The sequence below is a fragment of the Pan troglodytes genome, chromosome X (assembly GCF_028858775.2).
Source record: "Pan troglodytes isolate AG18354 chromosome X, NHGRI_mPanTro3-v2.0_pri, whole genome shotgun sequence".
NCBI classification, from domain to species: Eukaryota; Metazoa; Chordata; class Mammalia; order Primates; family Hominidae; genus Pan; species Pan troglodytes.
In genome coordinates, this window is record NC_072421.2 from 73551020 (window position 1) to 73577850 (window position 26831).

General features: G+C 42.2%; 1 protein-coding gene across 1 annotated transcript; it reads right to left on the reverse strand.

Annotated features, from left to right (window-relative positions):
* Positions 1-371: 371 nt before the first annotated feature.
* On the reverse strand, positions 372-19126 carry LOC100611158 (E3 ubiquitin-protein ligase TTC3-like). Its single transcript, XM_054677113.2, has one exon. The coding sequence runs from the start codon at positions 19065-19067 to the stop codon at positions 12966-12968; it is 6102 nt and encodes a 2033-aa protein (XP_054533088.1). The 5' UTR covers positions 19068-19126; the 3' UTR covers positions 372-12965.
* Between the last annotated feature and the right edge of the window lie 7705 nt (positions 19127-26831).

Genomic DNA, 26831 nt, shown 5'->3' on the forward strand with positions numbered 1-26831 from the left:
GTTTGAAATTGAGTAATGTGATGCCTCCAGGTTTGCTCTCTTTGCTTAGGATTGCCTTGGCTATTCAGGCTCTTTTTATTTTCATTTTCATTTAAATTTTTAAATAGTTTTTTTCTAGTTCTAAAAAGAATGTTATTTGTAGTTTTATAGGAGTAGCATTGCATCTGTAAATTTCTTTAGGCAGTGTGGCCATTTTAATGATATTTATTCTTCCTATCTGTGAGCATAGAATATTTTTTCATTTGTTTATATTATCTTTGATTTCATTGAGCAGGGTTTTATATTTCTCATTATAGAGATCTTTCACCTAGCTGGATAGCTGTTGTATTAGTTCATTCTCACATTGCTATACAGAAATGCCTGAGACTGGGTAATTTATAAAGAAAAGAGTTTTAATTGGCTCACAGTTCTGCAGGCTATACAAGAAGAATGATGCTGGCTATTTCCTCAGCTTCTGGGAAGGTCTCCTAAAACTTACAATTATGGTGGAAGGCAAAGTAGAAGCAGGATCATCTTACATAACTGGAGCAGGAGGAAGAAGGGGAAGGAGCTACATACTTTTTAACGAACACATCTCATGAGAACTCTATAATGAAAACAGCCCTGGGGGATGGTACTAAACCATTAGAAACCACCGTCATGATCTAATCGCCTTCCACCAGGCCACAACTCTAACATTGTGGTTTACAATTTGACATAAGATTTGGACAGGGACAGAGATTCAAACCATATTATTCTGCCCCTGGCCCCTCCCAAATCTTATGTCTTTCTCAATTTTAAAATACAGTCATGCCTTTTCAATAGTCACCCCACAGTCTTAACTCATTCCGGCATTAATTCAAAAGTTCACAGTCTAAAGTCACATCTGAGACAAGGCAAGTACCTTCTGCCTATGAGCCTCTAAAATCAAAAACAAGATAGTTACTCCCAAAATGAAATGGGAGTACAGGCTTTGGGTAAATACTCCCATTCCATAAGGAAGAAATAGGCCAAAAGTAAGGGGGGGAGGTTAAAGTATAACATTTACAGCCACAGAACCCAGCAGGGCAGTCATTAAATCTTAAAGCTTCACAATAATCTCCTTTGACTCCATGTCCCACATTCAGGGCAGACTGGTTGAAGAGGTGGGCTCCCAAGGCTTTGAGCAGCTCCACCCATGAGGCTTTGCAGGGTACAGCTTCTATGCCTGCTTTAATGAACTGGTATTGAGTTCCTGCAGCTTTTCCAGGTGCATGACACAAGCTTTCGGTGGGTCTACCATTCTGGGCTCTGGAGGATAGTGTCCCTATTCTCATAGCTCCACTAGGGAGTGCCTCAGTTAAAATCTGTGTGGGGGCACAAACCCCACATTTCTCCCCCACACTGCCTTAGTAGAGATTTTCCATGAGGGCTCTATCCCTGCAGCAAGCTTCTGCCTGGACATTCAGGCATTTTCATACATCCTCTCAAATCTAGGTGGAGGCTCCCAAGCCTCAACTCTTACACTCTGTGCACCTGCAGGCTTAAGACCATGTGGAAACCACCAAGGCTTATTGCTTGCACCCTCAGAAGCAGTGTCTTGAGCTGCATCTTGGGCCCTTTTAGCCATAGCTGGAGCTGGAATGGCTGGGACACAGGGAGCCGTGTCCCAAGGCTGTGCAGGATGGTGGGGCCCTGAGCCTGGCCATGAAAGAATTCTTCCTTCCTATGCCTTTTGGCCTGTAATAGGAGGGGTTTCCATGAACATCTCTGAAATTCCTTCAAGGCCCATTCTCCATTTTCTTGGCTATTAGCATTTGCCATCTTTTTAGTTATGCAAGTTTTTGTAGCCAGCCTCAATTCTTCCCTTGAAAATGGGCTTTTGTTCATTTCATTTCTTTGTTCACATATATGGGCATAGGTTATTAGAAGCAGCCAGGCCACACCTTGAATGCTTTGCTGCTTAGACATTTTTTTCACTAGATACCTTAAATTATCACTCTCAAGTTCAAATTTCCACAGATTCCTAAGGCATGAGCACAATGTCTCCAACCTTTTTGGTAATGCATAACAAAAGTTACCTTTCTTCCAGTTCCCAATAAGTTTTTTGTCTCCATCTGAGACCTCTCTTACCTGGCTTTTACTGTCCATATCACTATCAGCATTTTGGTCACAGCCATTCAACAAGTCTCTAGAAAGTTCCAAATTTTCCCTCATCTTCCTGTCCTCTTCTGAGCATTCCACTCTTTTTAACTCTGCCTGTTATCCAATTCCAAAGCTGCTTCAACGTTTCCAGGTATCTTTATAGGAATGCCCCACCCCTCATTACCAATTTTCTGTATTAGTCCATTCTCATATTGCTATAATGAAATGCCTGAGACTGGGCAATTTTTAAAGAATATAGATTTAATGGGCTCATGGTTCTGCAGGCTGTATGGGAAGCATTATGCTGACTATCTGCTCAGCTTCTGGAGAGGCTACAGGAAACTCACAATCATGGTGGGTCTGTCATAAATAGCTCTTATTATTTTGAGGTATGTTCCTTCAATACCTTAGCTATTGAGCGTTTTTAACATGAAGGGCTGTTGAATTTTATCCAAAGTTTTTCCTGCATCTATTGAGATAATCATGTGTTTTTTGTCTTTCATTCTGTTTATATGATGAATCACATGTATTGATTTTTGTATGTGAAACCAATGTTGCATCCCAGGATTAAATCCCAAGTTGGTCGTAGTGGATTAGCTTTTTGATGTGTTGCTGGATTTTGTTTGCAAGAATTTTGTTGAAGATTTTTACATAAATGTTCATCAAGAATATTGGCCTGAGGTTTTTGTGTATGTGTCTCTCTGCCAGGTTTTGGTATGAGGATGATGATGGCTTTATAGAATGAGTTGGGGAGTAGTCCCTCCTCCTCATTTTTTGAGGGAATATATTCAGTAGAAAATGTACCAGCTCTTTTTTGTTATCTTGTAGAATTTGGCTGTGAATCCATCTGGTCCTGGGCTTTTTTGTGGTTTGTAGGCTATTTATTACTGATTCGATTTCAGGTCCCACTACTGGTCTGATCAGGGATTCAATTTCTCATTGGCTTATGCTTGGAGCATGGCTGTAGCCAGGAATTTATCCGTATCTTCTAGGTTTTCTAATTTGTGTGCACAGAGGTGTTCTTAGTAGTCTCTGATGATTAATTGTATTTCTACAGGATCAATGGTCAAATCCCCTTTGTCATTTCTGGTTGTGTTTATTTGGAAATTCTCTCTTTTCTGTTTTATTAGTCTAGCTAGAAGCCTGTCTATTGCATTATTTTTTTTCAAGAAATCAACTCCTGCATTCACTGATTTTTTTAAAATTTGGAGAGTCTTGATTTTCTTTCATTTAGCTCTGATTTTGGTTATTTCTTATCCTCAGATAGCTTTAGGATTGGTTTGCACCTTTAGTTTTTGTTGTTGTTGTTGTTGTTCTGATGTTTGGTCATTAATTTGAGATCTTTCTAACTTTTTGAAATGAGCATTTAGCACTTTTTTTTTCTCTTACACTGCATTACTTGTGTCCCAGAGATTCTGGTGTGTTCTATGTTCTCATTAGTTTTAAAGAGCTTCTTGGTTTATGCCTCAATTTCATTATTTACCCCAAAATCATTCAGGAGCAGGTTAATTTTGATATAATTGTATAGTTCTGAGCGATTTTTTGTTTTCTTTTCTATTTTTATTGCACTGTGATCAGAGAGAGTGGTTGGTATGATTTTAGTTCTTCTACTTTTGCTGAGGGGTGTTTTATGTCCAATGGTGTGGTTGATTTTAGAGTATATGCCATGTGGCAATGAGAATAATGTATATTTTCTTGTTTTAGGGGTGGAGAGTTCTACAGAGGTTTATCAAATCCATGTGGTCCAATGTTGAGCTGAGGTCCTAAATACCTTTGTTAATTTTCTGCCTTGATGATCTAATACTGTCAGTGGAATTTTGAAGTCTCTGCCAATTATTATGTGGGAATCTAAGTCTCTTCATAGGTCTCCGAGAACTTGCCTTATCAATCTGGGTACTCCTGTGTTTGCTGCATATATATTTAGGATTGTTAGGTTTTCATGTTAAATTGAACGTTTTATCATTATATAATGCCCCTTTTTGTCTTTTTTGATCTTTGTTGGTTTAAAGTCTGCTTTGTCTGAAATTTGGATTACAACCCCTGATTTTTTCTGTTACCCATTTGCTTGGTAGATTTTCCTCCATCCCTGTATTTTGAGCCTATAAGTGTCACTGCATGTGCGATGGGTGTTTTGAAGAGCATAACATTAAGTCTTGCTTTTATTACACAGATTTCCACTCTGTGCCTCTTAAATGGGGCACTTAGCCCATTTACATTCAAAGTTAGTATTTATATGTGTGGATTTGATACTGTCATTGTGTTTTTAGCTGGTTATTGTGCTGACTTATTTGTGTGGTTGCTGTAGAGTGTCACTGGTTGGTGTACTTAAGTATGTTTTAGTATTGGATGGTAATGGTCTCCTTTTCATATTTAGTGCTCCTTTCATGATCTCTCGTCTGGCAGGGCTGATGATAACAAACTCTCTGAGTGTTTGCTTATCTGAAAAGGATATCATTTCTGCTTTGCTGAGGAAGCTTAGTTTGACTGGTTATAAAATTCTTGGTTGAAACATTTTTCTTTAAGAATGTAATATAGGCTCCCAATCTCTTCTGGCTTGTAGAATTTCTGCTGAGAGGTCCACTGTTAGCTCAATGAGGTTCCCTTTGTAGGTGACTTGGCCTTTACTTCTAGCTGCCTTTAACATTACTTCTTTCATTTCAACCTTGGAAAATTTGATGACTCTGTGTCTTGGAGATTATCTTTTTGCATAAAATCTTGCAGGGGTTCTCTGTATTTCCTGAATTTTACTATTGGTCTCTCTAGCGAAGTTGGGGAAATTCTCATGGATGATATCTTGAAATATGTTTTCTAAGTTGTTTCCTTTCTACTCACCCCTTTCTATGATGCCAATAATTTTAATATTTGGCATCTTTATATAATCATATATTTTTCAGAGGTTCATTCATTGCTTTTCATTCCTTTTCTTTATTTTTGTCTGACAGTCCTATTTCCAAAAGCCAGTCTTCAGGTTCTGAGATTCTTTCCTCAGCTTGGTATATTCTGCTGTTAATAATTGTGATTACATTGTGCAATTTTTGTAGTGTGTTTTTGAGCTCTATCAGATCAGTTTCTTTTTTATACTGGCTATTTAATCTGTCACCTCCTGTATCTTCTTATTTTGATTCTTAGTTTCCTTGGACTAGGTTTTGCCATTCTCATGAATTTCAATGATCTTCATTTTTATCCATATTTTGAATTTTATTTCTGTCATTTCAGCCAACTTAGGCTGATTAAGAACCTTTGTTGGTGAACTAGTGTAGTTGTTTGGAGGACATAAGACACTCTGACCATTTGAGTTGCCAGAGTTCTTTCATTAGTTCTTTCTCCTCTCTGCATGTGGTTGTTCCTTTTACTTCTGGGCTGCCTCTGATCGAACTGATCAGGTGAGGGTAGGGTGGTTATGCTGGAGTCCCAGATTGAGCATTCCTTCCCAGTAAGGAGAAGTGTGGATCAGGACCTGCATAAAGAAGAGTCTGGCCTTTTTTCCATGAAGTGGATTCTCTGTACTGGGGGTCTTCACCAGCCTCTGGTCCCTGAAGAATTTTCAGAGCCTGGAGACAGCAAGGTTGAGGGTTGTGAGATCACAAAGATGGCAACCAGTCCCTCTCACTGGGAGTTCTGTCTTGGGAAGTTGCAGAATTGCTGCTGGCTCAATAGCTCTGGTGGCAGTTGGCTGGAGACCCAGGCCAGGAGGACCAGTTGAATGAAGAGATACAGGATCAGGGACCCATGTAACAAAGTGTCTGTCCACTTCTCCATAGGAATGCTGCAGTATAATGGGGGTCCACTCCAGTCCCCAGTCACCTTGGATTTTCCAGTACCTGAAGGTGGCAACAGTGAAGGCTGCCAAACAGTAAAGATGGCAGCCTGTTCCTTCCTCTGGGAGCTCCATCCCAGTGAGGTACGGCCCTGTTGCCAGCCTGAATGCACCTGCAGGAAGTAGCTGGAGACCTTGTTCAGGAAATATGACCCAGTGAAGAGGAACAGGATCAGGGACCCACTTAAAAAAGCAGTCTGGCCATTTTTTCATAAAGCAGCTGTTCCGTGGTAGGAATCCACTCAATCCCTTAGTCACCTCGGACTCTCCAAGGCCCACAGGCAAGAACAGCTAAGGCTGCCAAACAGCAAAGTTGGTGGCCCAAACTTTTCTCTGGGAGCTTCTTCCCAGGAAGGTTTGGAACTGCTGTTGGCTGGAAAACACTGGTGAGAGCAGCTGGAGACTGTTGTTGGGAGGACCCCCCAGTGAAGAGGAATAGGATCGGGGACCCACTTTAAAAAGCAATCTGGTCACATTTTCATACAGCAGATGTGCTGTGCTAGGGGTCTGCATTAGCTCCCAGTGACCAGTGACCTTGGACTTTTCAAAGCTCAGAGGCAAGAACAGCTAAGGCTGCCAAACAGCAAAGATGGTGGCCTTCCCCTCCCTCTGGGAGCTCTATCCCAGGGAAGTTTGAACTGCTGCTGGCTGGAAGATATCTCCAGGGTAGCTATAATCCTGCTTGGGAGGTCCCACCCATTGAGGATGAATGGGATTTGAGACCTGCTTTTAAGAAGCAGTCTGGCCACATTTTCATAGGGTAGCTGTGCTGTGCTGGGGATCTGCTCTAGCCCCCAGTTGTCTCAGATGCTCCAAAGCCCGAAGGCAAGAATGGCTTAAGGTGGCCAAACAGAAGAGATGGCAGCCTATTCCTCCTTCTGGGAGCTCCATTCCAGGGAGGTTTAAAACCGCTGATGGCCACATAACACCAGCAGGGGTGACTGGAGACCCTAATCACGGATTTTTCCCAGTGGAGAGAAACAGGATTTGAGACCTACGTGAATAAGCAGTCTGACTGCTTCTCTATTTAGCCTCTTGGCTGTGCCAGAGGATCGCTCCAGTCCCTATTTGACTCAGACTCCCTAGAGCCCTAAGGCACTCGCTAAGGCTGTGAAGCAGCAAAGATGGTTTCCCACTCCTCCCCCTGGGAGATGTGTCTCAGGGAGGTGTAAAACTGGCGCAAATCTGTCTGGCTCAGAAAAATGCACATAGTGGACTGAAATATTCCGGGTGATGGCCCTGCAGAGATACAGTGCCTGGTCCCACCTAACAGTGATGGTAGGTCCCGCATACCATTGCGTCTGGCTTATCATCAGCAATCATTTTGGCCCAGCCATGATAGTGCCCTTTGTGAGCTCAGGGTGGTGGCTGGCTGGGGTTCCAAGCCAATGGGTTTTATCCTGTGAGGTGCCATGAAAACAGGACCTGCAGAAAATCTCTGCTCAGCCCCCTGGATTCAACCCCTTTTCTAAGGGTATATATGTATGGGGGTCTATGCCAGAGTTAAGTTGCTTTTGCTGGGAAGCATGGGTATCTAAGGTTCTTGGGGCTCTGCATGTGCCTGAGTGGCTGCTCTGCCAAGATTCCACATAGCTATGACTGAAGGCCCTGGCGGAGTGGGTTCATTAGGGAATCTCCTGAACTAGAAGTTGCAAAGAAGCGTGGGTTCCCAGGGTTTCTCACTCACTCACTGCTTCCCTAGGCAGGGGAGGTTCTCCTGGCTCTGTGTCACTCCCAGGTGGAGAATTGGCCTGCCTTACATTTCTCTGTTCTTCGTGAGTTGAGTTATTTCCTTGATTAGTTCCAATGCATGTACCTGGATATTTCAGTTAAAGGTGCTGTATTTACTCACTTTTTCCGTTCCTTTCCATGACAGCAGCACACCTTCATTTTTTAATTACTTTTTTTTCCTCAGACTGTATTTTCAAATAGGTGGTTTTAGCTCACTGATTTCTTTCTCTGCATGATCCATTCTGCGGTTAAGAACCTCTAGTGAATTTTTCAGGTCAGCAAATGCATTCCGTAGTTCAACAATTTATTTGATTTTTAAAAAATGATTTCAATTTCTTTGTCAAATTTTTCTCCTAAGTTTCTGAATTGCTTTTCTGTATTATCTTGAAGATTATCGAGTTTCCTTCAAACTGCTATTTTGAATTTTTGGTTGGAGAGCTCACATTAAGGTCAGTCACCAGATCCTTGCTTTGACTGTGGAGGTCACAGTTCCCTGTTTTCTTTTGTTTCCTGTGAATGTACGTTTATTTCTTTGCATTGATAGATTAGTTATTTATGCCAGTCGTCTCTGTCTGGCTTGTTTTGGTTTTTATTGCATTTGTTTGCTAGAGATTCGTTTTAGTTTTTCAATTTCTTTCTCTGTACACCTGCCCCTCCCCCACCCCACCACTGGGTTACTACCTCCTTTTTGGCACTACATGATGCCTTAAGCCCAGGTTTGCCTAAGCTTTCATAACAGATCCCAGCACTGCTCATCCCCAGTGGTGGAGGTTCTAAATGGGATAACTTGATAGTGTGGGAAGGCTGGCTGGGGGTTGTGCCGAGTGGGCCTGTGGAATGAACCACTTACAGCATAGTGCTGCTGAATAGCCACTCTGAATGGTGTCCTTTTTGTCTGAGTAACACAGCAGAGTTCTCAGGGCTGTGGGTGATAATGTCCCACTTCCACCCTTTGTGCCTGGCTGTCCTCAGGGAGATTTCTTTTTATGGGCACTCATGATGCATCCTGTGGGTTAAGGCAGGGACGATTCTCCTGCCAAGAACTCAAGATGGTGGAGAAGCTGGTTGTCTGCCTCAATCTCAGGTATTCCAGTGTAGAACACATAAGTCTGGGCAAATTTTTCTGCATCATTGGTGCAGGGCAGATTGTGGTTGATGTGTTGCAGACATAGAAATCCAAATCTCTGTCTGCTTAGATTTTTTTTTTTTTTTTGCTTCTCTGTGCCCCTGGAACTGCCTAACCTTCATATTTGAGTTCTCAGATATTGCTGGTGACAATCTCAACACTGTACGTTTGATTTAGGTTTTCTCAGGGAGGGAGGGTGAGTGAAGCCAGCTTGCTTCTATCCTGCCATTTTGGAACTGGAAGTTCATCTTTTTTTGATCTGTTGATTTGATAACCAAGAAGGCTGCTAAGTAGCTAATGGGCAAGTAGCTTCTCAGATGATATAGGTTTGATTACCTTAGAGCCACATAGTTCATTTTTTTTCTTTAAATGTGCTGAATGCTACTCCTGTGTTAATTTTCTTTGTGCTTGTCTCTGAACCATGTGAAACTGCTTTTCCTGGATTTTCCATCTTGCACTATCATTGCTCTCTGTTACAAGATGCTGCAAAAGGTTTTGCTAACAAATTACTTCTTGTGTTCTATGCAGAGATAGTCCTGGGTTCATGAGTGCTACTCACACACCCAACTTCTCTCTAATGATGCCCACTGATGCCCTATTAACCCACAGAAGATGCTTTTTTTATGTGAAGTGTGATGGCAAATTAATAGATGGCAAATTGATTTGCAAGTTTCTCCAGGTGACAAGGGAGAAGCTTGTTTTCTTACAAGATGATCTGACACCTGCCCCTGTGTGGTCTTCCAACTCTACACCCTGCATGAGAGAAAACCTTCCATTGGCCTCACTCTTGAAATAGATAGAGCAGATACCCCACTGGGGATGCCTGCAGGAGAGTTTCCTCCATGCCTTCCTAGGAACCAGAATCAGGAGATTAAGGTCCAGATTGTGAGAGCAAACCGTCCTTCATGAATGAACACTCAGTGCACCAAAACCTCACTGACTTTTCTAAGAGTAGCCGATGTTCTCCAAAACTCTGATTTACAGACAACTGAAGGCCCCCAAGGGCCTCCCAAGAGAAAGGTAGACTATCACATGTGAACACAGAGACCTATGGGACAACTTTTTGTCAGAATTTTAAAGGCAATGTGGGACGGTTTCTCATAAGTTCTCACTTAAACATATTGTCCTGCCTCATATGGACCATGTCTATCTCTTCCCTATTTGCAAGTTAGAGAGAAAGAGGATCTCCTGTCACCATGGTCTTGGCTGTTTTCTTATCATACCTCCCAAAAGAAAGGCCTGAAATGGACAATTTGTTTCTGGTTTTGAAGAGTGAGGCTATTGAGCCATGCTGAAGTAAAAAGGGGAAGGCAGCTCCTGCCTTTGGTCTGGTGGATCATCCCTGCTTACCTGCCTGTACCCCTTGCACCAACCTCTAGCTGTCTGCTTTTTCCAGATCTGTCTGGTCCTGGTTTGCACACCTGTTCATGGGGCTCTCCAGAACTGCCTTTCCACGATGGCTCTGCTTTGTGTGCAAAAGGAACAGTACTGCCCACCAGGAGGAGGATAGGCCAGAAACCTAGAAAGATTTCTAGAAAGAGGCTATAACTGGAGCAGAAGTAGGGATCAAGGGATGGAGGGAAGGGGTCTTTTTTCAACTACAGAAGTAACATCCAGGGTGTCAACCATGTTTCTATGGAAGTGTGCATATGTGTGTGCACACACATATACAGCTGTAGATTAGCCCTAGCTGCTGTGAAAGTAGACTGTGCTGTGTGTCTGGTATTTTTCAAACAAGTATCACAGTGACGGACAAGGTTCTGTCTACTTTCCTGCCCTTCATTTCTCTTCTTTCTTCATTCACCTCCATCTCCTTCTCCTTTCTCCTTATCCTTTATTTCTTCTTCATCATTATCTTTGTCTTTGTCTTAATCTTTTTTTCTCTCTATTTTACCTTCTTCCTCTCTTTTTCTTCCTCCTCTCTCTTTTACCCTTTTCATTCTCTGTTAACAGCCCCAACCCTCTTGCAGTTATCCACATAGGGCCTTCTTCCAGCTATCCCCACCCCTCCAGATATCTATATTCAGCTAATCCTTGCAGAGTCCTTCCTGCATTATGTCTCTTCTTTTCTGTGGTCATCATTTTTCTGGCTGACTCTAAGTCTCCTCAATCTGAACCAGTTTCCATGATTTTCCCAACCTCAATTGTTCCCAATATTTTTATTAAAGTAATCATTGTAAACCTTCTGGTCCTTTGCACACATCAGCCAAGTTCTTTACAGGGCACCTCTGGTAACTTATCACCTTTTGCTTTTAACTCTTTCTTTTTTCTTTCTTTCTTTTTTTTTTTTTTGCTCGTTTTAGAATGTTCTTTATTCTGACAGTTGTTGGACAAATATAAGGCATGTTCACAAGTATCTGAAGTTATGTACAAAACACACTCATTCGACAGATATTCCTCTTCTCCTTTTGTACTTGCTGCTGCAAACTGATCTTTCTGCATGTTGACACCCATAGCGCTCAATTCTTATGGATATGCAGACAATGTTTTGGGGGCCACCGTGGAGAACCTGTTTCAAACTAAGACATAAGCTTCTTTGAACTAAGTCACTAAGACATCAGAACTCACGGTGAACAAAGGCAGAGGAAGGTGACCAAATCAGCTCATAATCTCATGACTCTAAGTTTACAGTGGAACAAAGAACACATTGAAAAACATTTTTTGATCCTTCATGTTGGAGAGAAATGGAATGTGTCCAGAATTCATGGTTCTACATTTATCACTGTCTAAAAGTCACAAAACAATATCTAATTTTTTCATGGTTTCAAATGCAGTTACAGTTTTGTTCTTAGGCCACAGTACAAGATTGCATGCATTACTTTACACAAATGTCAAACACAGAATGATTGTAACACAGACAGCTCAGGGTTGTCTAAAGACACAGCTTCTCTTTTTGTGGTGGGGTCGGGAAGGAGAATGATGGTGGCCATTTCCATACACAGCCTGTTGTGTGCTCAGCACGGCTGGATGCGGATCCCAAGAACTTGCTGACTGACTCACAGAAGAGGACAAAAGCTGCTGAGGAGGGCAGCAGAGTTCAAAGAGCAGTCTCCAACCGGGGGCTGGGATGATGGACACACAGCCTCGATTCCAGGGGGAAAAAGTCTTAGTCAATACTAATTAAAAACTGTTAACGATTTTTGAAAATCAGATTACATCTATAAAAGATGAAAAGTAAACACTTAAAACAATCTATTGAGGGGAACATAAAATAATAAAAAATGAAATGCAGCTGGGATTTCACAAAGAGGAGATTTGAATCTTTTGGTCTCAATCAGCCAATATTTTAACATTAACTATAAATTATTAAAATGTAGTTTGCTTATGCCCATTCTTAAAATGCAGAATCTTTGAGGAAAAATATAGGCATATTTTCAGGAATACAGACTCTTGTAAAAAATTTTAAAAGTCAGTATCATCTCTCTTGCGGAGCTACTGAACAGGTTTTTCAAACACAAAAGGGGAACAAACATGGGGCGCTTGAATATGTTAAAAATTCTTTTTTTTTTGAGACAGAGTTTCGCTCTTGTTGCCCAGGCTGGCGTGCAATGGCGCAATCTCGGCTCACCACAACCTCCGCCTCCGAGGTTCAAGCAATTCTCCTGCCTCAGCCTCCCGAGTAGCTGGGATTACGGGCATGCACCACCACGCCTGGCTAATTTTGTGTTTTTAATAGAGACGGGGTTTCTCCATGTTGAGGCTGGTCTCGAACTCCTGACCTCAGGTGATCTGCCCGCCTCAGCCTCCCAAAGTACTGGGATTACAGGCGTGAGCCACCGCGCCCGGCCGAATATGTTAAGAATTCTTATCACTAGAATACTGCTTTGAGGCGCTCACAGTACTTTCCAAAAGAAACTACCCACCTCAAAGAGCCCTGCATAGCCCCAGCGACCCATGAGTGTGGTAGCCATCATTTTGTTAGCCACTGCTTGGCCATCATCAAAGTATTCACTCAGAGTGGGGAAATTACTTAATATCAATGATATTAACGATTTCCATGGATTTAGCTTTGTAACACACAATGCACAAGGGTCTTCAGATGTTTGCTTTTTACACCAATGGTAGGAAATTGTCATTCTTCCGATTCAACACGCTGGTGGATGACGCTTTAGTGAAGTGTGACTACCTAGAGGAGCAGGAAGGCGGCTCCCGATTCTCACTGGGCCAGCCTCTTCCAGAAGGTGCAGGCTACTCTTCTGACAGGAGATCACAAGTCTGGCAGGCTGGGCAAGCACTCTGCCCTTTAAGCCACTGCTTAAAACACCCTTTGTGATACTTGTGCCCACATTTGAGCACACGCACGTTTTTTGATTTGAACACCTCGTGACATATTTCACAGGAACTTGCACCCGGTGCAACCCTCACAGGGACATCTTCTGCTTTCTGCCCCTTGGTTTTGGGTGATGGTGCAACAACCGCCAAGGGTGGGCCCTGGGAGGACCTGGTCACGTGGGCGGCAGAGCTGGGCTCATAAGTTCTCTTGTCCTTTCCTGGGTTTGGCTTTTTCTTTTTCTGTTCATCTAGAATGTGTTCTGTCACTCTTTGGACAATTTCATCAATACTCAATCCTGAAAGTGAGTTCTTGTTTTTGCTTCTCACTTTTTTAATAAAACCAGCAAGCTCAGTGCTGTTGTAACATGGGAATACCACTGACAGGTGCTCAATAATACTATTGAATGGCTTTTTTGGAGACTGGCTTGAACATGCAGCACATCCTGGAGGAACAGGCTGCTTCTGATCAGCCGCAGGGCTTTGCTCTGACAGAGCTGCCTGGCCAGCCCCTTTTGGCCCTGGCAGCTGAGTGGCTTCAGGCTGAGAGGGGGGTGGCCCTGGCAACAGTGCAGAAGGAGCCTCCCCTGGGGAATCGCCGGCAGAGAACACACTGGGATCCCTGTGAAGTGCTGCTTGGTTTCCAGTCACATCGCTTGCAGAAGTCATAAATCCTTGGTCATCATGGCCTGAAGACTCAGGGAGTAACTCAGGATGAACCGTGTTACAGGCAGGAAATGAAAGCTCGGAAATCTGCACTTTAGAAAGTTCACTGAGCCGAGAACCATTTTTAATTGCCTTAATTTGTTCTTCAAACTGAGACTTTGCTTTCTCAGTTTCTTTTGTAACATTAGAAAGAAACAATTCCCATGAACATATATCAGACTCCATATCAGGATATGCTGCAGGATCATGGCTAATCAGCTCCAGCTTCTTCAGATAGGCTTCTGCTTGTGACTGCATGATCTGTAGCTTATACACTTCACTCTCCTTCCAGTTTTCAAGTACGGATACTTCTGCAGCCACAGCTCTCTGATGACTCTCTTCATAATCCTTTTTCCCTTTCTTTATACACTCTTTTATTTTCGTTTTCTCGTTTGTAAGTGTGTTGCTGATTTCAAGGGACTGATCCAGATGTAATTCATGTTCCTTATCCTTTCCATCATTTTTCTGGGTATACATTTCATTGGCATTTGAAACCTTTTTAATTTTCTTCTTCAGTGATTTTAGTGTTTTTTGGATTTCTTTTTTTTCCTCTTGCCATTTTTTAATTTCTCTTTCCAAATCTTGAAGCAACCAATCTAATTCTGTCTTTGATATCTTGTTTTCTTCTAAGTGCCGTTTCAACTTTTCTTCCAGGTCCCTGGTCTCTTCTAAGCCCTTAAGTTTCATCTGCTCATAATTTTCATACGCTTCTTTAAGTTGGTCTTGTAATACTTGGTACTCCTTTTCAATCCGTGAAATTTCCCCTTGTTGTTTCTCAGAAGGATTATATGGCTCAGTATTGACTTCTTGGTGTGTTATGTTCCAAGATACCTGTATGGCAACCATCTGCACCTGTGGAATGTTTGTTACTGCACTGGTGCTTTCTGGAATTACTTCACATTTGTTGTTAGAATTTCCACAGTGCCCATCTTTTCTGTTAGACTCACTCAGGACTGTATGAGCATCACCTGTGCTGCACTGTGACTTTACAGATATTAACGAAGAATCCTCAAGGATCTGTGTTTCGGAGGCAATCTGGTGACCAGCAGCATTCTCAGCATTCAAATGATGACCCTCAAAATAGGCAGTAGCATTTTTATCTGCTCTGTCATTGGCTACAAAAGACGGCACCACTGGTACTGATCTTGGTAGCTGATATTCAGGAGAAAGGCTGACCAAGGGTGTATATATGCTGGTGTACTGGGGCAAACCTGGTAACACATTTATGTATGCTGGCGATGTCCGGGTGTTATCAAATCTCTGGAAAGGAAGATACGTACAGTATCCTGTGACCAAATGGGGTTGAGCCCAATAAGTTGGTTTCACATCCTCAAGAACCGGTTTGGGAGAATTAGAGGAGACTCGCTTGTAATTTGCATCCTCAGAGCCTGGTTTGGGAGAATTAGAAGAGACCCCTTTGGGTTTCCCATCCTCAGAAACTTGTCTAGAAGAATTATCGGATACTGGTTTGGCCTTCACAACTTCACAAGCTGGCTTGGGAGAATTTGCAGACAAAGGTTTGGGTTTCACATCTTCAGAACCTGGTGCTGAAGATGAACCTGATACTGGTTTAGACTTTACATCTGGTTTAAATTCCCTAGCAGCTGAATTAAGTGGTAGTTTAACTTGTAAATACTCTCCTGCTTTTGAAATGTCTTCTACTTTTGTTTTAATGTTTTTCTTCTTTCTTTTTTTCTTGAGCCGTGATGCAACTTTCTTCAATGCAATACAGTTGTCAATCACAACAAAACGGGGACATCCCAAGAGAAAAGATTTTAAACCTCCTGCTTTTTCTAGTATTGGTCGAGTTTCTTCTGGGAAAAACTCATATTCTTCAGAGAACATCTTGTGACTCATGTCCAAGGGACCATGTTCCTCCAACAACTGAGAGAAGTAATCATATAGAGTTGAACATTTTTGTTTTGGGTTCATGTCCCATAGCTTCTTATTGCGGACAACATATTCATTACTGTGTTGGTCATAGAGAGCTTCAAATTCTTCTACGTCTTGCCGAAGATGGTCAGGCACTGCAAATGGGCCTGCAGTATCTGAATTTTGATTGCTATGGTCTTCACTTGAAGTGATGATCTCATTATTTGGAGTTACTGAAGTTGTTCCAGACCCAACTAACATAGGCTTTGAATCCTTTGGTTTCTTTTTCTTGCCTTTGTTTTTCACCTTGGTAGAACTAAACGGTGCTTCGCCACTGTCTTGTTTCCTTAACACAGTACAGCGGCTGTCCATTATATCAAAGAATTCATCTAAAGCACTATGTAATGCTGGGAACTTGTCTCTGTGTTCTTCTAGCAGCCATATTAAACAGCGGGCTTCCTTCGATGATGTTGGCTCAAAGAAATAATCAAGTTGCTTTCCTTCTATAGAGTCTAGTTTGTGACCATATTTCTCATTCCAGAGGAAAGTCATGATGCTAAAATCAAGCTGTTTAAGAGATGCTTCATAGCGAGAAAAGAAAGGTCCTGTGGCATCTAAGCCAAAGCTATTAAGTTTTTGGATCCAGGCGGCTAATTTGGGCTCCACTTCTTTAAGCTCACTCAAAACATGCAGAAATATTCTTGTCTTTACTCTGTTCTTTTCTTGAATCAAGTGATGAATAACATAGTCCACTGCTTCATTTAGAAAATTTCTGCTTGAAAAACAGGTTGTATAGTTCTCTGTGCTCAAAACTTTCCAAGAAAGCAATTCTTTGAGAAGCGTGGCTGTATTCCATATGCCGGATTTAATCTTGTCAGCATACTGCTTTATACACTGTAGAATTCTGTCATCAAGGAACTGACAATGCTGAACATTGTCTACAGTTTCTTTCTGCTCTTCGTTTTTGGGTGGATTACTTTCTCTTAAGTCCTCCTCCATTCTTTCTTGTGCTAATTTTTTTGCTTCTTTTTTTTGGATCTTTCTCTTCAATTTTTTGTCTTCTTTCAGTCTTAGTTTCTCTAGGCTAGAACATTTCTGTTTCAGAATAGGTCTTGGAGGAACCTTTTCTTTTATGACCTTGTGTTCAAATTCACATTTAACTTGACCACCACTGCTGAAGATGATAATCTTAGAAATGACACCTTGACAGTCAGGGGTAAGACATATTCCTTGTAGAAAATCCTTGTCAATTTTATCATTAAAGGTTGTAGTTTTTAACTTCTTCCAGCAATTCATGTGAAATTCTATTTTACAGTACTGGCAACAGCTGATGCGTATAAAACCCTTAAAGTCTGGATCAGTTATGTATATCTGCATCTTAGAATATCCACAGCACTTCTGATAGCAACAAATGGCATCTGGCACTGGAGGGAACTTGCATTCTTCAACAAATTTCTCTAACAGCATCTTTATTTTTTCTGGCTGAGACTCTTCAATAATCACATTACTTGTGGGCCAAGTTAACACTCCAGGAAGACGATAAATCAAGGTTCTTGCTTTCTCAAAGTGATTGAGAGCTTCTAGAAATCTGTTTTTTTTCAAATATACTTTTCCAATTCCACAGTAGGCCAAGCAATCAAGTCCCTCATTGTGGTAGTGTTCAATAATCCTCTTAAACTGGTTTTCAGCTTCAGATAGTTCTTCAGGCTGTCCTATTCCAAGGAGTGAAATGGCAAGTCCATAGACAACCAAGACATAGTTAATCATGGCCAGGTTCAATTGCTTTATTTTTTGAGGATCTAAACCATTCAGCAACTCTGTAAAGGCATGTGCGGCACTGCGGCAACGCTGCTCCAATAAGGCTGTATAGCCGTCTTGAATTAAGCTTCTCAGCATTGTCATTATATTAGCAAAATCCTGGTGTGCACCTCTGGAAGATTTAGAAAACTGTTTCTCCAAGATGTTCTTCAAATCTGCTGGTAAAGTCAATTGTGAACTAGAACTGAACTTTTCTGATTCATTGTTTCGAGATTTTTGTTTTCCTTTATGTTTCGGAGGCTGACTTGATGGTGGTGAAAATTCAGGATGACAGTCACAATCATCTACCATCAATGCCTCATCCATCACCTTTAGATTCTGATTACCACCGTTAGCCATTTCGTGATTAATTTTTCTGAAATCTCTTTCCTTCTCCACAAAGTTAAGTGAAGTACTAAATACAGGTGCTGATAAACTCCTAGGTGTGTAAGCCCTGTTTTCATAAAAGGCTTTAATTGGATTCTTATTTGCTGTTCGACCTTGTAGGTCTTCTATTTGTTTTTGTAACTTTACATGCTGCTGAATTAGATCCTTGATTCCCTCAGGGTCATTTTTACAGAGTTTTTGAGCTGTTATGTTTGCTTGCAGGGCCCAGTTATATTCCCCCAGCATAGAAAGAGCATCACAATAACGATAATGACCCTTTGGCCAAGTGTTCTTCAGAATAGTGGCTCTCTTTCCATCACCGAGTGCATTTCTAAACTGTCCAGTACGAAGAAAACAGAGAGCTCGGTTACCATAAAGAAGGTGGTTTTCAGGTCTATATTCAATGGCTCTGGTGTAATAGATAATAGCTATATCAAATCTTTCTTTGGAAAACTCTTCATTTCCTTTCATTTTCATTAGTTCTCCTTGCTCTATACAATCCATACAACTTTGGGTTTTAAGTTCTTCAAGCAAATTGCAGTCTTCCATTACAATTTTAGTTATGTGGTACTTGTATTCAGTAAAGAAAATACTTAACATAGGCCAACAATTGTCAATTGATCCTAATTTAGTTAGAATTGTTACATCGCCTGCATATTTTATCCAATTCAGAGCTTCTTCCATTGCCAAGATTTTATTTTCTATTTTATAACCAATTCTCAATAAGCCTCCAATAAGGAGTGAATCATTAGCAACTTTCTTTGCCAAATCCACAATATCTTCCATCAACTCAAGATGTTGTAATCTCTTCAAATTTATCTCGGAAGCACGTGAATTGTTGGCGTCCACACAGGGATGCAATCGTGATATTACAGAACTGTTTTGATGTTGAAACAGAAGTGGCCAGAAGATGTTTATTTTAATGGCATCACAATAATCTTGCAGGACAGAAATTGGTTTACTACACCATATACTGCAGATGTCAAATTCTAAATTCCTCTCACTTTGGACATAATCTTTATATTGCTTACCCACCCCATCACAGTAAAGCTGAGTCACACGAACATAATCATCGGTCATAAATTCAGCAGCAAAGACACAATCGTCCACGTAAGGGCAATCTTCTAACAAGGCATAATCCGCCATAGTGAAATCTCCCTCAGCAAAATTGTCCGTGATGCACAAGTCACGCACACACGGAGGGGTGTGGAAGGCCCCGCTCCCCTGGCATCTCGGCTGCAGCGGGACAAGGTAACACATCCGGGAGCCCGGCCGCGCGCCGGGTGTGCACTCACCCGGGCCTGCCGCCCGCGAGCCTGGGACGCAGGCATCCGCCGCCGCCGCCGCCGCCGCCGCAGCCGCCGCAGCCGCCGCCGCCGCGGCCGCAGCCGCCGCAGCCGCCGCCGCCGCTGCTGCCGCTGCCGCTTCCGCCGCCGCCGCCACCTCCGGCCCTCCACGTCAGCGGACGGTAGGAGGGAGCGAGTGCTTTTAACTGTTTCTGTGTCAATACTGACCACAGTCATTATTTTCTCCGGCTGTACTTTAAAGTCTTAATGGTTGAAGCCATGTATCCTTTGCCCACAGACCAGAGGAAGGGGAACCAGGTCCTTTCAGGAAAGTGCATGGGGGATGCCTCTCTCTCATCATGTCCCCTGACTCCCAGGTGTAATCATAATCTCCTCATGGAAGTGCCAGGCACATAGAGAGTGCTCTTCCTGCTGCCTACACTCCTGCTAGACAGAGCCCTGTCAAGGTCATCATAAGGGCTGGGATCCACTAACAGCTTTGACCTTAAAGCAGAGTCTGATATTGGGGATGTCATTTCTTCACTCTGATGTACTAATTTTTTTTTTTTTTATCTATACGCTGATGAGAGGCTGCTCAGACACCTGCAAATTAGCATCACACTCCCCTAGGTTCTCTAGCAAGATATTCTGGGAGGAAAACCTCTGAATCTTATTTCTACCTGTTGCTCAAGGAAGGGACTGTTTCCAAAGAAAATCACAGTCGTATACAGGGGAGCTTTTCTGTGTCCCTTTTTCTCCTTTGTTCCTTTTCCCCTCTCTCTCTTTTAATGGCACCCATTTCTTCCCATCACTTAGAATCACTGAGAATCTTTTTTTACCCTGGCTTATAAATTGTGTAGAATTCCTGTAAAGTATGGTGCTCCTTTGTCTGTTTCCATTGTCTCTGACCTAATTTTTGACTGACTGGCCATTTACCTGATCCACTTTAAAAGCCAGGAGAACTGTGTTCTCATTTCAGAAGAAACTGTGTTACCCTGGCCAGTTTTCTTCCCTTTTCTGGGATTCATTTCATCTGTAAAATGGGGGGCGGGGGTTGACCATCCTGGGCTCTATCTGGAGGTCGATGGGAGTCATAGAGAGAGCTCTGACATGGTGATGCAGGGCCTTGAACTCCACTCACAGCTCTGCTGCTAACCTAGCATGTGATTTAGTTCTAGTCCCTTTCCACTTCTGAGCCTCAGTTCCCCATCTAAGCAGCCATGACTGACAAGGGAGGAGTCTTAGACTCCCACAAATGAGGACCTTGATCCCCTAACATGTCTGTGTGTTCATAAGACCCGTATCCTCTGATCTTGAGCAGATAGAGCCTTTTCTTATCCTCTGGATTGCTTCTTGGAAATGGCTGTAGCGAAAGCCTCTTCTTTTGTGCTTGATACTTTATTTTCCCAGGTAAGCTCCCTCTACCTTTGTCCTGGGGCATGTATTTATGGATATTTTAGTTAGAAAAAGCTATCAATTAGTGTAATTAGCTTATTGTCACCTTCAATCTTGACCCTCTCCATGCACTGTCCCCTACCCACCTCAGGTTCTCTCTTATTTTAACTTAGTGAGCAGAGCTCCTGGCTGCATCACCATAGCAACCAGCAGCTAGGACCTATTAAGCCATGACGAGTCATTAGACATCTAAGCTGATTATAGAGTCCAGAATGTTAACTGCAGAAGAGATGCTGAAAGAAGGAAAATGAGGCAGATCTTAACCTACAAACAAGTAGACAACAGAGTAGCTGAGTGCTTCAAACTATCTCCGACCTGGATGCCATGGGCGCTATGGGCCTGGGTGTCAACACCTTGGCATGTACCCTCAGCCACCAGACCAGAGGGAGGGGCACCAGGCCCATTCTCTTCCCAGGGAAGTAATTCTGGACACCTTCCTGCCAACATGCTCCAAGTAGATGGATTTGAGTCTGGATTTTTCAATGGGCAGTACCAATTACTGAGTTCATCCTGAGTCCTACTCCTAATCTAGTGACACATTTCCTTATCTTTCAACTTTCCATAGAAGTTTCTTAAATGAAAAAGGGCCTTTTTTTTTTTTACTTGTTTGAAACTCTCTTTTCCCAGTCAGTTCCCCTGCTGCCTTGGCCTGTATTTGTGGCCTGTTAAATTTAAAAGTCTATCAGTTAGTCTAATTAGGATATTCAAATTTTAATTATTTTCCCTTCTCCACATGGGCAGCCACCCACCCTTCTTTTATTCTCTCTTTTTATTTCATTTAGGGAAAAAAGCTCTTGGCAGGATTGCCATAGAAACCAGCCACCAGGCAGACTAGGCCATTGTGCTTCTGGACACTGATACTCAAAGCTGATTATGGGTCTGGAAGCTTGCATGGCTGAGCAAGACTGATGGAGTTAAGACAAAGAGGGTCTCAGCTACAGAGAAGGGGAAAATGAGCACCTCAGAACTTTAGACAAACCTCAGCCCTACCTTTATCTTTGCCCCTGTGTGCTTCATGGAAGAAAAAAGTTAGAGTGAGAATGAGGAAGGCTGTCCCCTATTAAAGATGAATGTCTGGGTTGACATCAGAACTTGTGCCCTTAGGCTAACCCTGCCATGACCACAAACCCACACCTGTGAACATGTCATTTTCACTGAGTATCCCTAGTTCCTATTAAATTACCTGGCATATACTTAAGGTTCTCATAGTGCTTGGTGCTCAGCAGTTCTGTAAGACAGAGCACTACTAGTGAGAGCACACTGAGACTACCTTGGAACATGAGCAAGTGAAGACTTCCTAACACACTGGATTTTTCTGGGAAATGACACTAATGAAAGCCTCTGCTATGTGCTCTAAGGCTCCCTGTTTGCAATTTACCTCCCCTGCCTTCTGGCAGTGGTGGTGTAAATGCCTGGTGGAGGGGCTTTGAAAGCTGTTAGTCACTGAAGTACCTAAGTGTATTAGGCTATTCTTGCCTTCAAGGATTTTCCCCTGGTCCCACAATGCACCCCTGTCTACATTAACAGGCTCCCACTCATTTACACTGGGAGAGCAGTGCTCCTGGACACATTGCCATAGCAACCAGAAGCCAGACAGAGTAGGAGGGTGAGCCAGACATTTGACAGCAAAGGTTAGTGGAGTATCTGTTGGAGAGGGGCTGACTCTTAGGAGGAAAATACCTTATCTCTCAGCTGCAGAGAAATAGGCCACTAGGCCCCTCAGTGTTCCAACACCATCCCCTCCCCATCCTCCATCCCCGTGCCTCCAGATGAGGAGTAGTCAGAATGAGCTTTGTTTTATCTGGAGGCCAAGGCCTGTGTTTTATCAGAATAGGTATCCTTTGCCCCGAAGCCGGTCAAGGGAACCAAGTACCACATACTTCCTCCTACGCCACCTTGTTACCAAACTAACACCCATGAGTGAACATATGCTCCAAATGTGTGTTCCCATGACTGCATCTCCTGTGCCTAGAATAGTGTCAAGTATATGGCAGTGCAACTTTCTGCACTTCCCCTGTCTACTCACTCCATTGCAGTTCACACCTTATCATTTGCAGAATTCCATTTACTACTGGAATACCCACTGTATTAGTCCGTCCTCATGCTGCTAATAAAGACATACCCGAGACTGGACAATTTACAACAGAAAGAGGTTTAATGGACTTACAGTTTCATGTGGCTGGGGAGGCCTCACAATCACAGCTGAAGATGAAAGGCACATCTCACATAGTGGCAGACAAGAGAAGAGAGCTTGTGCGGGGAAACTTCTCTTTTTAAAACCATCAGATCTTGTGAGACTTATTCATTATCATGAAGAACAGCACAGGAAAGACCTGCCCCCATGATTCAATTACCTCCTAACGGGTCCCTCCCACAACATGTGGGAATTCAAGATGAGATTTGGGTAAGGACACAGCCAAACCATATCAGCCACAGTCTCAACTGATGACACTGAGAACATGAAAGTAAAGGAATAGCCTTTAAAAACTTCTCACTTCCATGCATCTGCAACTTGATACTCTGCTTTCCCTTTCATCACTATGGATAAACTCTCTACATTCCTATGAAAACCCATACATACCGTTGGCCACTAGATTACACCCCTTCTTGACTATTCAATGCATGGTCCCAGCAATGCTGTCTGTGCTCTTTGCCACATCATCAATTTACCTTTATGTACTGGATGATTCCCATCAGTACACAAAGATTCCACAAAGTCTCCCTTGCAACAACAACAACAAAATCAACAAGAAAGAAACAAAACACCCTACCTTAACTGTACAACCCACTCCACCTACTGCATCATCTCTGTACACCAAACTTCCTCAAAAATCATTATGTGGTCTTGATTTGTTCACTTATGTACTCTCATTTTTTTCTTGAACCCACCCTAGTCAAGCTTTTATCCCCCACTCCATGGAAATAGCTCAAGGTCCCCAAATAACCTGCATATTGTTAAACCTAGTGATTATTTCTCAGGCTGGTCTTACTTGACTGAAAAGTAGAATTTGACACAATTGATCACTTCCTCCTCCTTGTAATACTTTCCTCACTTAATTTACAGGACATTTCTGTCTCTTGGTTGTGCTTCTGCTTCAGTGTCTGCCATTTTTCAGAGTCATGGCTAGTTACTCCTCACTGCTTTGACCTCTTCACCCTGCTAGAAGCTATTAGTCAAAACATAAGTTTTTATTTAGCCAATTGAAGGTGTGTAACATAGGACTGTGGTTGTCAGAATGGAAACCACTTGGGCCTTCATATAGGTGGCTGAAGAAATTTATCCAAGCAAGAGATAGCATCAGGTCCTGGGCTAACAGCTTTCTGGTTGGGAAAGACCCCCAACACCTGCCTTCATTCAGTGAGACAATTGTATGACTCACCTGCAGTAATGTGCAGGTTAAAGGTAACGAGTTGAACTTGTAGCTTGCCCCTCTCTCACTACATAAACTCCTTTCTTCTCTCTGGAAGGAGTTCAGTTTCCAGCAGAGGTGATGACAGATGAACAGATTCCAGTTTGAAAAGTGCTATAACCCTGAAGGGGGTGGGGTATGTTGGTAGATAAGAGAAGTTAGATCTTTAATAAGTCCCACAAATTATTCTGGGCAATTTATTTACTGAGAATTTTTAACTCTCAAGTGTTAAGATTTTCCTAGATAATCATTTGTTTAATTCAGGTTTTCAAAAGCATTTACTTCAGACTCCTTTTATTCTCTTAATTTCTTTTCTATTGCTATTTTAAAAACAAACAAAAAAATACTTAGTGACTCAATTAAAAAATATTATTGGTGAGGGGATGAAGCACAGTTTCAAAGAGTTACAAATTAAAAATATTAATTGGCATCTGAATTGCAAGAATCCATTTACCTCCACTCTCTAAGCTCTAATGATGTTTGTGTCCCCAAGTCAAGTTCCAAAGTAACCATTATTCCCAATAGGTAAAATTCCTTTGACCTCTGGTCCTGTTGAACCTTAAGGCTTACCATAAAATTGCTTCAAATTGCAATAAATGAGCGTGGAATTCTTCCCTCCCCCTAGCCAAGGCCTGTTCTAGTTACAACCAACAGTCGATAAATCCCAGTGCTTCTCCCATAGTCCCAACCCTCTCGTGCACTCTCACTGCCTCATTGAGGGCTTTGGAGTTTCCAGGATACAGCATACGAGTCTTACCAAAATCCCAGATGGGGCACCTCTCACTCATAACTTAAGAAGATGCTCTCAGATCTTGACTCCCAGATTCAGCCCAGACTCACTATGATCTTGAAGTGCCTTGTGAACTTTAACAAATGGCCCATCCTGTCCCCAATCTCTGGTGCATAAACTGTTTCCCACATCAATCACGAGCACAGTTCCTATGCCATCCAACACTGCATTGTTCCTTGACATGTTTTTTGTTTGTTTGTTTGTGCACTCAACACATAATTGATGAGGCACACTCTACATGACAGGCACTACACAAGAGACTGAGGGGTGAACTGATTGGCACCTTGCCCCTTTGGTGACCTGTTAAGGTATAATAATAATGGTCATACTGAGCTCTGAGAGTAAAATAAAAACAGCAGTACACTCAGGAGGGGCCAAAAATATTCCATTCCTTCCTTCCCCATCAACTTTTTATTTGTGGATCCTCAAGGCCGAATGATCCTGGAAGACCCCTGTCTGCATAAAGACATTTATTTGTGGCCTTTCATTTCAAGTAATTGAGTTTTGATATCTATACCAAACAAAGAAACGTCCAGACCCCCATCACATTATAGCTTCCGCTAAACAGTTGTTTGCAACAAACAGGTTCAGTAAGTGACCAGTTATAAGATTAATATATAAGAAAATAGCTTTCCAGTGACTAAAATCCAGCTGGAAGGGCAAGGAAGTTTTACTTCATTACTGCATCTCCTAAGAAGCTTACTAAGTCTCTGTTTCCCAAATATGTGAAAAGCAATAAGTTGCTTCTAGGGTAAGAAGCAATAATGTATGTGTATGGAATGAACTGACATTCACCTGAAGCTCAATAAAAGTTATTCTCTTCCCTTTGGAAAAAAAAAACCCAGTTCTCAAGGTGGGACTACAGAAAATGTTTGCTTTTCATCAATTCTTTAGGTAATTTTGAGCTTCATCTTGGGGCTGAGAATTTGGGTCAGGGCCTATTGAGAATAGCCACCACTCACCTCAAAAGAGATCACATCAGGAGGTTCATAATCTGTTTCTATCTTTCAAGTATTCTTATTGCTTTTTCACATTTCTCTTTCAGTACCTTACAATGGAAATATGGGCATTTCATAAAACAGAACGAGATAGTCATGTGCACAGCATTATCAGGGCCAAGCTTTGGAAAAATGGACTCTGATATTCAGGACAATATCCTTAGCAAAGGGCAATTTTGATTCTCAAACGCGGACCAGCAAAGTGCTTTGCAGTCTAATGATCCAAGCCTACCTCCAGTTTTTCTTTTGACATCTGAAGCCTTGAACTGATTCCGGTTGCAACCACTTTACAATGAAGGTTTTAAAATCCCTAACACACAATTCTATCAACCCTTACTCTTCAATCAGTCAAGTACCCTACGTTTCCAATCCTAGAAATTAGGCTGCCTCCATTCCCTGATATATAGAATGCTTTCAAATTTATAGTCCAGTGCCAAGTCTTGCTTCCATCCCTGACTTTTTTACTTTCTTAAGAATCAGAAACCATAAAGAATTCTGGGCCCTTTGCTGATCAGCACAGTGCTATGAGAATTTCACAAGCCAAGGACAGTACAGACCCAGAAATCCTGTTTTATAAACTGTGTCAAGATTCAAAGTCCATTTTCTTTTTTATGATTATTATACTTTAAGTTCTAGGGTACATATGCACAACGTGCAGGTTTGTTACATATGTATACATGCGCCCTTTTGGTGTGCTGCACCCATTAACTCATCATTTACTCTAGGTATATCTCCTAATGCTACACCTCCCCACTCCCCCCACCCCACGACAGGCCCCCATGTGTGATGTTCCCCATGCTGTGTCCAAGTGTTCTCATTGTTCAATTCCCACCTATGAGTGAGAACATGCGGTGTTTGGTTTTTTGTCCTTGCCATAGTTTGCTGAGAATGATGGTTTCCAGCTTCATCCATGTCCTTGCAAAGGACATGAACTCATCCTTTTTTATGGCTGCATACTATTCCATGGTGTATATGTGCCACATTTTCTTAATCAGGTCTATCATTGATGGACATTTGGGTTGGTTCCAAGTCTGTGATATTGTGAATAGTGTCACAATAAACATATGTGTGCATGTGTCTTTATA

What these genes read in the sequence shown, in the direction of transcription:
- LOC100611158 (XM_054677113.2), bottom strand. Translation starts at nt 19,067, where the DNA reads ATGTGTTACCTTGTCCCGCTGCAGCCGAGATGCCAGGGGAGCGGGGCC.